Raw genomic sequence first — 17,047 nt, 5'->3', positions numbered from 1 at the left:
TGTTAGCCAGGATGGTCTCGATCTCCTGACCTCGTGATCCGCCCGTCTCGGCCTCCCAAAGTGCTGGGATTACAGGCTTGAACCACCGCGCCCGGCCCTACCTTTGGATTTCTAATTCACATATTGCTTTGCCTTTATATGTCATGCTTGATTTGTCCTAAACATTCCCCATTTTCCCACAGATGAACTAGATACATTATGACCTGTTAATGGTTATGCTTTATAGAAAAATAAAGTACTTAATATATGAATGTGTGCATCACTGGGTCATCAGTAAACCATTGCTGTGTGGCTAAAGGGATACGGCATGTTATTTTGGCTAGTCCTGAGTCTGATACCCACAAATAAAGATGCCTGAGTTGAGCATCTACTCAGAGTGATGAGGAGGGCCACAGATCAGGGTGACACATGAGAAGAAAGCAGAATGGGTTTTGATCAAGCAACGATGATAGCTATCTACCTCCAATCATAAAACATTTAAGTATTAAGTGAAGCTGTACAAGTATGGACTTGAACAAAGCATCCTGGATGGGTGGATAGATGGATTAAGCACCAGTTGGATAAAATAAAGCAGTTGAATGGTTTTCTATGTTATAATTTTTATCTTAATGAAAAAATGATTTTTGCTTATACTTTGCAAAATAATAGAATTGTACTTTATGATTTTGTAGCTTTATGTAATTTCAGTACTTGTTTTTCTGACTGATATAATTTTGCCTCTTCTGAGAATACTGAAAAATCATAAATAAGAATGAACTATAAAAGATATCAAGCTTATATTTTAAAATACAGAGAACCCCTCAACTAGGAGAATACAAACACTTCTATAGACTTTGAAATGCTATTACTGAAACTTATTTTCTGCAATTATCAAAATATACCTGACCAAGTAGAGAACCTTGCTCTTTTCAGTATCCAGCTAAGGTTAATTTATACCGGCAGCCCTAACATGCAAGTCAACTAGGAATAAGGGAAATTAAATCACTGTATTAGTACCATTCATTGCAAAGTAAAAATTTCCCAAGGACAACTTGGTGGTACTATAGGAAAATTAGTATTTTATTTTTTCCTTTAAAAATACCATTTCCTATCTTGGTAATTTAGTTAATAATTAAATACAGTTATTATTACATTTTCATTTTTAGATTTTCAAGGCAAAAACCTGATCTTAGAGTCTATTTTCATAAACCTTGCATGTAAAGCTAACAGCTGCCACCTGGTGGCCAAAAGTACTTATTAGCTTTACTTTAGGTCAAGGTGCATCAGGGATCAACACTCAAGTCCACACTTAAATCTACTTTCACCTTACAGAATGCAAAATCTTACTTAGAATTTTATAGTTTTTTTAGTTATAAATCTATCAATTCAAATGAAGATAATGTATTAGTTATTGGTTAACTGTTGTTTTGTAACAAAGTACCTCAAAAGAAAGTGATTTAAAACATCTTTTATCTTACAGTTTCTGTGGGTCAGGAATCTGGGTCCTCTGCTTCAGGGTCTCTTACAAGGCTGTAGTCAAAGGTCGGCTGGGGCTATAGTCATCTCAGGGTTTAGCTGGAGAAGGGTTTGCTTTTAATCTTAATCACACAGTTGGTCATTGTCAAGAATCAGTTCCTCAAGGATTGTTAGACTGAGGGCTTCATCTCCTCACTAACTGGTGGCCAGGAACCACCTTTAATTCCTTCCCATATGAGTCTTTCCAACATGGCAGCTTGGTTTATCTAAGCATGCCTGCAGAGAAGGCAGTAGAGTCCAGAAACATGGACATCACAGACTTTTGGCACCTAATCTCAAAATTGACCTCTTACCACTTTGGTCATATTCTGTTCATTAGAGACAAGTCACTAGGTCCAGTGTGCACTCAAAGAGATAGGATCATTGAGAGTCATGTCAGAAACTACCTACCACAGTTATCTTAGGTGCAATACCAAAAATCTGATTCTTAAAATACCCCTTTACTGATATGATAGGTGTAGTTTTTAATTATAGAAACACTGGGAGAATAATCACTGGTTGTTTTAGTGTCTAGAAAGTGAAGTTGTGTAGAAACTGAAGGATTGGGCATATATAATCTCAGAATGTATGTGTGGGAAGGTAATTTGGAAGGTTATGAGATTCAGCCTCATACCTATACAGAAATCCCTTCACAACGTCTGTCACAGGTGGTGTTGTCCCTGCTCGAGTGGCTAATCTTCAGGAACTTAGGCTCTTGGTGGCGGCTTAGGCCATTGTTAGAAAGGTATAATTTTTCTTTTTTTTCTTGAGACGGAGTGTCACTCTGTTGCCAGACTGGAGCACAGTGATGCGATCTCGGCGCAGTGCAACCTCCACTTCCCGGGTTCAAGTGATTTCCCTGCCTCAGCCTCCCGAGTAGCTGGGACTATGGACAGGTGCCACCATGCCCGGCTAATTTTTTTTTTTTTTTTTTAATTTTAGTAGAGATGGGGTTTCACCATGTTGGCCAGGGTGGTCTCAATCTCCTGACCTCGTGATCCGCCCACCTCAGCCTCCCAAAGTGCTGGGATTACAGGCGTGAACTACTGTGCCCGGCCGAAAGGTCTAATTTTTCAAAACCAGATTGTGCAACATGGTGAAACACCATCTCTACAAAAAATACAGAAACTATCTGGGCATGGTGGTGAGCACTTATAGTCCCAGCTACTCGAGAGGCTGAGGTGGGAGGATGGCTTGAGCCTGGGAGGTGGAGGTTGCAGTAAACCAAGATCGTGCCACTGTACCCCAGTCTGGGTGACAGCCAGACTCTATCTAAAAAAAAAAAAAAAAAAAGTCTAATTTGATTATACAAAAATCTTGTTCTCTATGTGAATTTATAGAGATGAGACTTTTTAACCCTTAGTCCTAGTTGTGCTTTCTAATGCAAATATAAGCTGTTTTGTGTTTTTTGTTTTTTTTTTGTATTATTTTTCAGGCAAATGATACTGACAGGTTGTGTGGCATTTGCACGTCATGTTGGACCAACACGTGTAGAAGCTGAACTTTTACCACAGTGTTGGGAACAGGTAAATAACTGTATTGAGTTTTCACCTAGCTATTATAGCCTGATTTCTTAAAAAGATATATAGTTTCCTTTTTAAAGGCGTTTAAGAAATAAATTACGCTGATGTTTCTGTAGCTCAGCACAGTGGTTTATTAGTACTTACGAATGCTCTGGGGTGCTTTCCTTTATTCATTCAGTCAACAAATACTTATGAAACACTAATTTCAGTGCCAGGTACTGATGTAGTCACTAGGGATACAGTGGTGAACAAAAGACAAAGACATCCTAATGGTGAAATAAGAGGAAACAAAGAAATGGTCTGCTATTTTGCAGTAATTTATAATATGAAGAAAAATAAAGCAGGATAAGGGGGAGAGAGTGATGGGGAATGCTCTCCTAGGAAGGGTGGTTACAGAAAGAATCTCTGAGGCAATGATGTTTAAGAAAGAATCTGCATGAAATAAGATGGAACAAGAACAAAGGCCCTGAGGTGGGAGTATACTTGATGCGTTCAAGAAACAGCAAGAAGACGTGTGTGTGTGTGTGTGTGTGTGTGTGTGTGTGTGTGTGTGTGTAAATAGAAATATATCTTGTATACTTGTATATATTACACATATACAAAGTGTAAATCTTTGATGTGGGAGGTTTTTGTATTTATACTTGAACTTATTATTTTACTAACAATGCTTTTGCTTTTATATTGAATTTAAAATTTCCAGTCCTCTGTAGAACTCAGAATCATTGACTTTCTAGACTTAATGTTTAGATCATTCAGCACCTCATTTTTCCACCTTAAAAAGATGGGTTTCCTGCTTATGGAGACAAATTACATGGCTTTATTTACAATAGCACGGTCACTTATTCTTAAGAAAAATATTAGTCTCCAGAATATCACTGAAGTATATAGTCATTTATAGTCCTATTCCCAAGTTCTTTGGGCATTCATTTTTTCCACCAAAATAATGTAGAATCCCCAGATTCAGTAGACAAAGTAAACATTACATGTAGTAATAACCACCTCTCACAATCCCTTATACCATCTATTAATTACAGTGCATACTAATTTAGGGTGAGGTTCTAATCACTTGATGTCAAAATAACTTGGCTACAATATATCCATACAACTTTCAGTTTACAATTCTATACAGTTAATTGTGCACATTTAATTTTTTATAGTTTTTTCATTTTCTTTTGTCTTTTTCCTTTCAAGTGTACAATTTAATGATTCAGTGTTGTGCAAGCTTCACTACAATCAATTTTTAAACATTTTTGCCACCTCAAAGACAAACCCTAACTGCTTGAATTTGGTTCTCCCCTTTCGAGATTATTTTGACTATTCCAGGTCCCTTGAATTTTCTTATGAATTTTAGGATCATTTTTCAATTTTTGCAAAGAAGCCAGCTGGGATTTTCATAAACAATGCATTGAATCTATAGATTTATCTTGAGAGTATTGCCATCCTAATTTTATATATTGTCTTTCATTCTATGAATTTAGGATATCTTTCCATGCATTAGGTCTTTTAAAATTGCTTTCAACAGTGATTTGTAGTTTTCCGAGTGGTACACGTTTTGCCTTTTTGTTTTATTTATTTGTAAGTATTTCATTCTTTTGGATGCTATTGTAAATAGACTGTTTTCTTAATTTTATTTTTAGTTTGTTCATTGCTAATATATAGACATACAATTGATTTTTGCATTTACATTCAATTTTGAGACTTACTGAGCTAAAGAAAAGCAAATGAAAGTTTATGCACAGCCATACTTTGACATTCAAACCATTCTACTTTTGAGGTAACTACATCTGGATTAAATTTAATTCAAAGATGTCAGTTATAAACATCTCTACTGCCACCTCTTCTGTAACCTGAGTAAACTTGGATATCGGGGATCTATCTAGCCGCCTACCTCCAGTTTGTTTCCCAGTAGATTACTATATAATTTTTTTTCTTAATTTTAGGCATCCAATACATTAATGAATTATGTCACCTTTTCATATGGGAATATGAGAACAGATATACTTCTTTTCCAGTCAAAGAAAGATTTATATTCTATGAAGAAGACATATGGGAACAAAACCCAGTATGTGTCATTTTTTTTTGTTATTTTTGGTTATGGTTCAGTGTAGTCATCACAATAGCAAAATCCCACCATTTTGCATTTGCAAACAGAGGAATGGATTGAAGTCTGCTTACCTGAAAAATAAAAGCATATTTCTAGTAAGGGCTCTGGTCAAATCATTGATTAACTTACTTCCTCATCCCTTAGGTTGAAGAAAGAAGACTGGCACATATTATAGACTGTATCTATAAGATCCAGAAGCTGAGTTTTCCAAATTTAAAAATATTCTACTGTTGCTAGGGAAAGGTCCTGGTTTCTCCTGATACTCTTAAGGAAAGCCTAGTTTTAGGCAAGCCCATGATCTCTAGATACCTTACCACATTTTCATCTTTGATTTTCCCTTTTTTCTTTAACAGATGACCCCTGTAACCTCATGTTTAGGTTCTCCCTCACTCCCTCATTCCTGATCCAGGTATAGTCACACAGGGATTCCCAGAAGTGGAAAAGCAAGAAGCTTTATTGCATTCTTAACAGAATTTGTGGTGAAATGTAATTCTTTTTTAGAAGAAGGGAGGGTATGCTGTTATACTTGATTTATGTATTTATTTTGCTCTAGATTAATCACAAATACCCAGAAAGACGACTGCTTGTGGCAGAATCCTGTGGCGCATTGGCACCTTACCTTCCGGTAAGAATTGTCTTTTTTTTTTCTTAAAACTATTTTTCTAATAATAGAAAAACCTTTTTTTGAGTGTCTTACAGATTTTAATCCAAATATCTCCTAGACATGCTGTCTTAATAAAGAAAAGAGATGATCCAAAAAAGAAGAGATTCACATTAGTACAGTATGGCATTGCAAACACATAGGTACATTACCACTGGTTTTGAATGAGTATAAATATATTAAACTATATGAGCAGTTCTTATAGTGTGGTCTGAGGACCCTGGGGGTTTCCTTGAGATCCTTCCAAAAAGGTCCATGAGGAGAAAACTGTTTTCATAATAATAAGACACTTTTTGTCTTTTTCACTGTGTTGAAATTTGTATTGTTGGTACAAAAGCAGGGATGGGCAAAAATGCTGCTGCATTAGCACTAATCAGGGCAGTGGCACCCAAATGTCCTATTATAGTAATGATTGTGTTCTTTACTGCCATGCTTTTGCAGAAAAAGCCAATTTCACCTAAAAAGGAGTTTGCTGAATCAGTAAAATTGTTAATTTTACTAAATTTTGACCCGTGAGGCATGCATCTTCTTAATATTCTGTGAGACAAAATAGAAAGTACTCATATAAAAACTCTTTGCTGCATACTGAAAAATCATAGCCATTTGCAGGAAAAGCACTTAGGCAGTTGTTTGAGTTATGAGCTCAACTAGCTGCTTTTTTTTAGGGGATGCCAATTTTACTTCACAGAAACACTTACAGCCAAACTGATTATTCAGACTTGGGTATGTGGCAGACATTTTCATGAAATTGGATGGAGTGAGAATGTCACTTCAAGGAAACCAAGTAGACAGCATTCATTGCCAGTGATAAAATTGGAGTAGCATGTATTTATACTCCTACTAACAGTACCTTGGAGTTTTTATTTTCCCATACCTTCACCAGGAGCTAGGCATGGTGAAATTTTTTAAGTGTTGTTCTAATGGAAGAAAATGCCTTACTGTTGTGATAAATCATATAGATAGATTGATGCAAATGGGTTTGAGCCTCTTATTTATTATTTCAAGACAGATGAACATCCCTTGCTCTCAAAGGATAAATAGACTGTTCTACTCTACTCCTAGAATACTAAGCAGTATTAATAGTAGATACAACGTTTCCTCAGTGGATCTATACTTGCCTTCTGTGTACCCCACTGTCACTGATAGCAGTGAAATCTCTGTACAGCGGCAGTTCCTCAGTGTGTTTATGACTCAAATAGAGTAATGCCTCCTGACCGATGCTCTGGTGGGGTCCCTGTGGCATACTAAAACTAATTGCCACAGTTGACCCTTGCCCAAATCAGTATAAAACAAATGCCCACTTAAAGTTTATTTACCTCTGTCATATTGCCTTGTGCGGATACCAACCAACAAGTCCTTTTAGATAGTTTAAAGTGTTTCAGGGCAATTTTTAGCCTAAACAGTAAATAAATGGGGCTGTACCAAAAGATGTTATATATTCACCAACCTAAATGTGTTTTAAGATATGCTAAAATTGCATGTATTTTTGTTTCTAAAAAGTGAAAACCAGACTTTTTAAAAATATCTTTCAAGCCTTGCTCTATATACCAAATCATGTTGTAAATTTATGAAAATAGCCATGTCCTCCACCTTTATTTTTATTTTATCCTAGTTATTATATGGGAAAAGCACTTAAACAAGTTTATGTTTTAAGAATTTTATAAATTGATTAAATTGCAATATTAGTACAAGTAGGATAAGAGGAGCATGAATTTGTATATTGGTAGCTCTTAATCCTAACCTCAGCCATTAAACTAAAACATTCTTTATCATAACTGGAAAATATTCTGTGCGAAATCAAGCCACAGCAGTGGGTGTGCATTATATTAAATATTAGCATAAAAAAAAGCAATGCGATTTTTAAGTACTTTTAAAGTTCACTCTCATATTTTATTATCCTGTTTGAATTTTTTTTCCCACTTCTTCAAAGAAATAGGAATGCCAGGATTTTATAATGTTTCCTCACCATATCCCAGACAAATTTTCTAATTGCCAGAGAGATTTTTATAATTCCTCCTGTTACAACTCTCAGTGCGCTTCTCTGAGTGGAACGAATAGTGACAGGAGAGTCATTGTCCATTTGTAGTAGAGTTTGTAGTAGACTTTGTTGATTTGTCAAAAGTGCCTTCTAGTGTGAACTGCAAGGATTTGAGAGATTTTTAAATATTTAGTAAAGATGTAAAAAAACATGCTGAGAGATGATTAATAAATGCCAAATTCAGAGTAGATGTTATTGCGTCTAGAGCAGAAGGGATTTGGGGCTGAGTCATATTTTTGCTATATCTGTAATGTTTTATGTCTTCAAAAAACAAAGGTCTGAAGCAAAATCTCCGTACAGTAGCAGTTAGCATTTTTAATAAAAATGTTAATACCTGTTTAATCTGGATTTTGACTACACTGATGTTTGTCATATTATTTTCTATACTTCTGTGCTTAGATGTAAATAAATAGTAAAAACGTGTTTATTTTCAGAAAGAAATCCGTAGCTCCTTGGTTCTTTCAATGTTGCAACAAATGTTAATGGAAGATAAGGCAGATTTGGTAAGAGAAGCTGTTATCAAAAGCCTTGGTATCATAATGGGGTACATTGATGATCCAGACAAATATCATCAGGTATGTTTTTCAGAATGACCTCCTTTTACTCAATTACAAAATTCCAAGTATTATAATATTCCAAATCTCTGATTTGGATACTTTATGATATATCATAAGGATGGCAGGTGTGAATTGAGGATGGCTGCCTGGTTTCAATTTTGCAGCTCAGTGGAAAGAATGCTACAGTTCAGTTAAAGTATCTGCCACGGCTTTCTGGCAGGAAATTGGCAGGATGTATTCTGTTTACCACTCCCTCTCTTTGGTTTGCTCGTCAGTGGATTCATGGCAAGGCTAGGATTATGGATGGCCTTCTTTCTTGCTTAAAAATATTTTCTTAATTTGTTGAAATTTTTATTACCTTTTAATAAGTGTTTTATTTGAAGTTTATCCCTTTAAAAATCTACATTTTCCTTCTTCTCCTTGGCAGGGTTTTGAATTGTTGCTGTCAGCCTTAGGTGATCCCTCAGAAAGAGTGGTTAGTGCCACACATCAAGTATTTTTACCAGCTTACGCTGCGTGGACTACAGAACTTGGAAATTTACAGTCTCATCTTATACTTACACTGCTGAACAAGATTGAAAAACTTCTCAGGGTGAGTTCTCCCTTTGTTTATATAGTTTATAGAAATTTAAAAGGTCTATCCTAAGCCATCTTGGAAGAATGTTAGGGAACAGAGACAGAAAGTGCCCCTTAGCTTAACATGCTAATACATTACCAGTTAAAGATACTGTTGGACTGGGGCCAAGAAAGAGATTTGAGGAAGTTTTGCTTTGCTGAAGCTGGAGGAGGAGAAAGGGCATGATGTGCACTGGTTATAGCTGAAATGCACCTTCATGGAAGTAACTCCTGTGTTATTCAGAAAGCTAGCTCTTTCTTGACCCTTCTGAGTAGTTAAATATTTTACACAAAGCATTAACTCTAGTTCCAGAATGCAGAGAAAATGAGTCTCTAAAGCTTTCTTACATAGTGTCAAAATTGCTTTAACTGTGGTTGTTCCACTCCAGTAGTTCATTTCTCATTTTTAAAATGAACTTTTAATTTTTCCCACATAAAAGAATTAAAGAAACGTTGATGAAACAATATAAACTTCTTGATCCAGTTTTTGTACTAAAAGTTTCTTTTAGAGACTAGAAGAGAAACTATTATTTGTGTAGTGCATACTATGTGCCAAATCTATAAAAAGAGATAGGAAGTAGGAGAGGGGAAGTATTATAGCATGAACTGCTGCTGGGTTAGCATTTGAGCATTTCTATATGCCAACAGTGAATAAGCTGAAAAAAATCAAGAAAGCAATCCCATTTACAGTAGCTTAAAAAAAAATGCCTAGAAATATATATAACCAAAGAGATGAAGAATCTCTGCCATGAAAACTATAAAACATTGATGAAAGAAATTGAAGAGGAAATGTTAAAAAAAATAAAGATATCGATATTCAATTGTTCATAGAAAAATTGTTAAAAATGTGTATACTACCCAAAGTGATCTACAGATTCATTGCAATCCCTATCAAAATACCGAGGACATTCTTCAAGATATAGTAAAAGCAATCTGAAAATTCATGTGGAACCACTATGGCTAACCAAAGCAAGCCTGAGCAAAAAGAACAAATCTGGAAAAAGTGCACTACCTGACTTCAAAACATCCTTCAAAGCTCTAATAACCAAACATCTTGGTATTGGCATAAAATAGACATATTGACCAGTGTAATAGAGTAGAGAACCCAGAAATAAATTCACACATTTACAGCCAGCTCATTTTTGACAAAGGCACCAAGAACATACATTGAGGAAAGGACAGTTTCTTCAGTAAGTCAACTGAAAATGGATTAAGGACTTAAATGTAAGACATGAAACTACTAGAAGAAAACATTGTTTCAGGACATTGGTCTGAGCAAAGATTTTTGAAGAAAAATCTCGAAAGCATAGGCAACAAAAGCAAAAATAGACAAATGGGATATTAAAGTAAAAAGGTTCCCCACAGCGAAGGAATCATCTGAGTGAACAAACAGCCTACAGAATGGGAGAAAATATTTGCAAACTCTCCATCCAACAAGAGATTAATAACCAAAATATGCAAGGACTCAAACAACTCAACAGCAAAAAAATAAATAAATAAATAAATAAAATAAAAAATCCAATTAAGGAATGGGCAAATGATCTGAATAAACACTTCTCAAAAGAAGACATGGCCAAAAGGTATATGAAGAAGTGTTTAACATCTCTAATCATAAGGTAAATGCAAATCTAAACCAAAATGACTGTCACCCCAGTTAAATGTCTGTCACCCCAGTTAAAATGACTATTATTAAAAAGACAAAAAAAAAAAAAAAAAACAAATGCTGGTGAGGGTGTGGAGAAAGGGGAACCTTTGTACACAGTTGGTAGGAATGTAAATTAGTATAGCCACTATGGAAAACAGTGTGGAGGTTTCTCACAAAGCTAAAAACAGAAATATCTCTGATCCACCAATCCCACCACTGGGTATATATCTGAAAGAAAGGAAGTCAGTATATTGAAAAGACATATACTTTCAAGGACTCACATGTTGAGTTTCAAGCACTCACATGTTTCTTACAGTACTATTCATAATGATCAGGATATAGATTCAATCTAAGTGTCCATCAACAGATGAATGGATAAAGAAAATATGGTATATATACACAATGGAATATTATTCAGCCATTTAAAAAAAATGCTATCCTGTCATTTGCTGCAGCAGATAGCCTAGAGGACATTATGTTAAGTGAAATAAACCAGGCACAAAGAGACAAATATTGAATGTTCTCACTCATATGTGGGAGCTAAAACAGTTGTTCTCAAGGAGGTAAAGAGTGGAATGGACCAGAAACTGGGGGCTGGGGGAGTAATGAATAGAAAAATACAGTTAGATAGAAGAAATACATTCTAGTGTTTGATAGCACAGTAGGGTGTGCTATCAAATATATATATTTGATAATATACAATATATTATGTATATAATATATACTATACAATAATAGATTATATATTTCAAAAATCGCTAGAAGATTTGGAATGTTCATAATACAAAGAAATAATAAATGTTCGAGGTGATGCATATCTCAATACCTTGATTCGATCATTACACATTGTATGCCTGTATCAAAATATCACATGGTACCCCATAATATGTACAATTATTTATGAATCAATTCTAACAAGAAAAAAGATAAAGTGATTCCTGTCCCTTACTTTAACTTCTTTACCATGTCTTATAAAATTTCAGAAAATAAGAGCTTCTCTAATGAAAAAGTAAAGTTATAAAAACTATTCCCTACTAATGGAAATGACTGATGTTTATCCTATAGTTTTCCATGTAAAAGATTCTACCACTCTATAGTGCCTTACCGCTTGAGTCCAACATACAGATCCTTAAATCTTTGATTTGCCACAAAAAGGAAGAACATCATACATAAATCCAATTAGCAATGTAGCTTCAAAAGACTAAAATTAGCTTCCACCTCCTTATGTTTCAGGAAGGAGAACATGGGCTGGATGAACACAAGCTCCACATGTATCTTTCTGCCTTGCAGTCGTTGATCCCATCTCTCTTTGCATTAGTGCTACAGAATGCACCTTTCTCCAGCAAAGCCAAGCTTCATGGTGAAGTGCCACAGATAGAAGGTACTGAACTTGAATTCTGGAAGAAAAATGTAGAATATGAGCTTAGCTTCCCAAAGAATTGTTTTTCATTAAAAGTCTAAAAGTCACTTTATATGACAGCATAATTATTAAAATGTATTATGTGTGTAGAATCTTGTGGTCATCAGATTATACCTATGGTAAACAATACGGCTTCATCTTTTATGAATAAGCCCTGTTGTCTTTTTTTATAATATTTATACTTTCTTTTTGCTCTTAATCTATAGCCTTTTTATAGCCTTTCTGGGGAGGCTGAAATAAGTATTTCCTTCAGTTAACAGATCTGAGTCAACAAAAGATTCGTTTAATAGTTACTAGTGCCAGTATATGAAGCTTGTCATTTCTGTTTTCTTTATATTTTCTTCCCCAACTTTTTAATCTTATTTTTAATAGGGGAAGGTAAATATAATTACTTTTTTCTACTATGTCCTTGTTAGAAAGAAATACAAGCATCTGTGGCAGAATTTCTGTTTTTCCAAAGAAGAAATGTGACTTACTTTCAGAAGTATGTAAAATTGACAGCAGAGGCCAGTGTTTTCTTATCTTACTCTCCAGGTAGCTAGTAAATGACCTTTGCAAGTTGGCAGGCAATTGATAACCTTGTTGCATCTTAACGTCCAGGACAAATGGCTATAGACAAGCTATTGCTATGTGTCAGGCACCTTTGCAGCCTTTCAAAGTTGTGAAATTATCCATGTCTCTTACTGGTTTCTAATGGACAAAGAATTACAACATTGAGAACATCAACAGACACTTAATCTTTTTCAATTTCATTTTTCATGTAAACTGTAGGCTACATGGAGTATGTATTTGGAGTATGATGCAGTGTGTCCAAAGATACACGAAGCCACATGATAAAAATAGTGTATACTATTTGAATGTCAGTTTTATTTGGAAAATTGAGAATGAATGGTGTGGAGTTAATTTAACATTTTTAAATGATATTATTGAGGAGAATGAAAATTCAGACTTTAGATAAGACTTCATAAAGCTCTCCCAGCTGGCCACTTCAGGTTCTGCCCCTTTACTCTTACTCATTTAGGCATTTCATCTGCCTAGGGATTTTCCTGTCTTTCTGATTCTCTTTCTCTTTTTAATTTTCTGTAGTCGTTTACTATGGCTGCCTTAACAAAGTACCACCAACTGAGTGGCTTAAACAACAGAAATTTATTATCTCACACTTCTGAATGTTAGAAGTCTGAGATCAAGGTGATGGCAGGGTAGGCTCCTTAGGAAAACTGCGAGGTAAAGGCTGTTCTGGGCTCTCCCCTGGCTTCTGGTGGTTTGCTGGCAATCTTTAGTGTTTCTTGGCTTTTAGATGCATCACCCCAAACTTTGCCTTTATCTTCACGTGGCACACTCTCTGTGTGCTTGTTTCTGTGTCCAGATTTCCCCTTTTTATAAGGACATCAATCGTGTTGGTTAAGGGACTACTTCAGTATGATTTCATCTTGTCTCACTACATCTACAGCAACCCTGTTTCCAAATAAGATCCCATTCTGAGATACTGGAGATTAGGACTTAAACATAAAAATTTGGGCAGGGGGCAGTTCTACTCATAATACTTGTTATTCTCTCATTTATTTCACAAATGATTCTCAAATGTCATCTATTGCCAACCATATGCTACAGATTAGATAGAACAGTACCATCCTGAACATATTCCTTCTAATACTCATGGGATTCCTTCTAACATTTATGTGACCTTTTCTTGTGATTGTCCTTTATTTTTGGTTCTTGTTGACTTACTTTAACTTTCTGACTTTTAACAGTAGCTATAAATGTTAATGTTACTATACCTTCATTTAGGTTTTAATGTATTTATTATAAATGAGGATTTATTATATCCTCATTTAGGATATATCCATATGTCTATATGTCCATTTATATATACACACACATATAATTTGGGTTGTAATTTGTTATGAATGAAGATTTGTTTTCTCATAAAAATGGTAACCCACACAAATATTTTTATCACCAATTTACTATACAACATGAACAAATATTTATGTCAGGCATTGTTTTAGACACTTAGGACACAATCATGAATAAAATAGATAAAAATTTCTGCTCATAGTGCTTACATTCTGCTGTGGGAATAAAATCTTTTGAGATTTGTTAGATTTGTTCTCATATCACAAGAATTTCCTGATTTTCCTAAAAAATGACTTCATTAGTATATTTCAATTTTATACTATACAATAAGAAAGTAATTAAATATGAGGAGGAAGGACCTTATTTTCCTTTCAACAGAATATCTAAGTTCCCAAAATGCCAATTTCCATATGATTTATTTTGCTTCTGTTATGTGTAGTGACCAGGTTTCCTCGGCCTATGTCGCCTCTTCAAGATGTGTCCACTATTATCGGAAGTCGTGAGCAATTGGCAGTGCTACTACAACTTTATGACTACCAGCTGGAACAGGAGGGTACAACAGGCTGGGAGAGTTTACTGTGGGTTGTCAATCAATTGTAAGTTACCACCTCCGTATTAATTTGAATGGATGATAACTCTTATATTTAGCCTGGGCCCTGAGGACAAAATATAACAAAACTTTTAGAATGTAACTTGGCATCATTTATGGTAAACACCTTTAGGGCACAGAGGATTCACACCACTGGATATGTAATTTATCTGAGAAGAAGGTGCTGCTGTATTTTATCCAAATGATCTATCTACCATCTCATTTGTCCAATCATGGCGATGGATTTTAAACTACATCTAGACTTCTCATTTTTCAGGCTAAAATGATGCCATCTAAAGCCAAGCTCTTGTGTGAAGCATCATATCCATAGATTTGAGTCACATTAACTATGTACTCAGAATTCTACCATTAAGGATTTCATATATTTTCTGGCAAACAGTTAAAATTTACTTTTTAAAGTGTATACAGTATAATGTAATCTTACGACCTTTTCAGAGGGTCCCAAACAATGCCATTCCTTTCAAAGAATGAAATAGAAGAGGTTATTAGATTTGCATTGTTTCAAAAATTGGCAAGGAAACAGTAATTTATATGTATCCCCTGCCTATTTTTCTTTCCTTTCACATTCAGGTTGCCACAACTTATAGAAATAGTTGGCAAAATTAATGTTACTTCAACTGCCTGTGTCCATGAATTCTCCAGATTTTTCTGGCGCCTTTGCCGGACATTTGGCAAAATTTTTACAAACACTAAGGTAAAAACTTGTATTCCATGTTTTCTTATATGAAAAAGACATAGAAATGTAATGTGTAAACACTGTAACAGAGTAAATAAAAGCATGAACCATTCTTTTATCTAATTTGCTTCTTTAATATCTTAGAATACTATGATAGTAAAAAATGTTCTAGTTGGTAATATTCTTATCTTTACTGATTTTCAGAAGATGATTTAGCCTACGCTTCGTTCATATCCAGACTTGGATATAAGCTTTACTCATTGTGGATAGCCTCAAAAATTTTCAGTATTATAGGAAGTGTCAGCTAGGGAACTCAGCCACAATCCTTTGAATGTGCTGCTGGTACTTACTGTCTATCACAGGTTCAGGAAGCAGCTGTTTGCTCAGCACACTTTGGTAAAAACCTCAAGCGATTGTGGAACCACAGCAACTTATATATAAAACTTGCTGCGAAGATACCACCTCTTAGAATAGCATGGACACTGGAGATAAATTCTACATGTTTCAGTCATTACCAAAAGTATCATTTGTCACATTTGCCTATCCAGGTTATTTTGTAGTTTCAAATATTAACATTGGAATATCATTAGATCCTAATTTATTCATTAATCCTATAATCCATTTGTCTTCATAACATTTTGTTAAACCAGTTCTTTAGAGAGCTAATAAGAGACATAAAAAGGTGTAGTTTCTATAATCAAATGTTAATCAACACATTTAGAAGGTAAGCATTTTAATTATTAAATTTAATTTAGTATAGCTCTTTACTATTAAATCTGTAGTTGAAACATTTGAAGTAAATAGTATGGTATAAGGAACTGGACAAAATTCAGAAGACTTGGGTTATGGTCCTATTATCTGTTGACTAATGTTTATGATCTTTAATATTTAAGTTAAATTATCTGGGCTTAGTCTTTTCATGTGTAAAATGAAGAATTTGCTTCCATGTCTTTTAATTCTGTAAGTATGATTCAGTACACGAACCTTTTAACACTGGTCTGTCTCTCAGTTTAAGCTAAAGATACGAATTAATGTGCCTCACCTACAGAGAGGAAGGCAAAAACCAGGCCTTAATGTTATTGTAGGAAAAACAAAATTATTTTATATTTTTCACTAGCATTCAGTTGTTAAACAGATATAATTTGATTTTCCTGTTATCAATATTGGCAAAAATTGTTTGATATCTCCAAAACAAGTAGCTATTTTTTTTTTCGAAAAGCAAGTAGGAATCTACTTATGTACTTAACAGTAAGTGGTTGTCTTCAGTGGCCTGAAATCTTTGATAACTTTAATAATAAAAAATTTAAGCAAGCCTTTGTTCTAACTTAACATATTAAAGTTAAATAGTGTATTTCATATTTCATTTTGAAAAGTTGTAATAATTAATATCACATGATGAATATGTTACTTTCTGAACACCTGAAGTGACTGGAATTCCTTTTCATTTTTTAAAAATACAGCCAAATGCTTTTTTCGATAATTCTAACCGTATAATATCTACCTAAATAGTCCTTCTATAATCAAGTTCAGTTTTAGAAAGCAGTAATTTCAACCACTTAAAATCATATTGGAAATTATTTTAATTTAATAAAAGAAACCAGAGGCCATTGACTTGAGTTGATTTTTTCAAAAATTTATCCTTAAAGTTTTCATTTTCATTAATTTGACTCTTTTATCCTAAGCCTCATGATTAAGAATTAATTACATTTCTGACCACTTGACTTAGTCATCTATAAAGCTAAATAAATAAATAAATAAATAAATAGTAGTAGCAACAGTAGTAAACATTTCATTTAATCAATTTGCCCATTGAACCTGAGACTTTTGAATCTTTTCTTTGGGTTGCT

General features: G+C 34.4%; 1 protein-coding gene across 1 annotated transcript in view; it reads left to right on the top strand.

The window, feature by feature from the left end:
- KIAA1468 (KIAA1468 ortholog) overlaps window positions 1–17,047 on the top strand; it is a 123,470-nt gene that overhangs the window by 62,535 nt on the left and 43,888 nt on the right. Inside the window, exons 12-18 of the mRNA XM_011964392.1 lie at window positions 2,930–3,020; window positions 5,675–5,746; window positions 8,255–8,395; window positions 8,805–8,969; window positions 11,871–12,018; window positions 14,354–14,510; window positions 15,095–15,230. Of these exons, the coding sequence (XP_011819782.1) occupies window positions 2,930–3,020; window positions 5,675–5,746; window positions 8,255–8,395; window positions 8,805–8,969; window positions 11,871–12,018; window positions 14,354–14,510; window positions 15,095–15,230 (910 nt within the window). The remainder of the gene's footprint in view (window positions 1–2,929; window positions 3,021–5,674; window positions 5,747–8,254; window positions 8,396–8,804; window positions 8,970–11,870; window positions 12,019–14,353; window positions 14,511–15,094; window positions 15,231–17,047) is intronic.

This window comes from Mandrillus leucophaeus, unplaced genomic scaffold, assembly GCF_000951045.1.
Source record: "Mandrillus leucophaeus isolate KB7577 unplaced genomic scaffold, Mleu.le_1.0 Scaffold699, whole genome shotgun sequence".
Taxonomy (NCBI): domain Eukaryota; kingdom Metazoa; phylum Chordata; class Mammalia; order Primates; family Cercopithecidae; genus Mandrillus; species Mandrillus leucophaeus.
The sequence above is the reverse complement of the archived record's forward strand: the minus strand, read 5'-3'. Positions and strand labels throughout refer to the sequence as shown.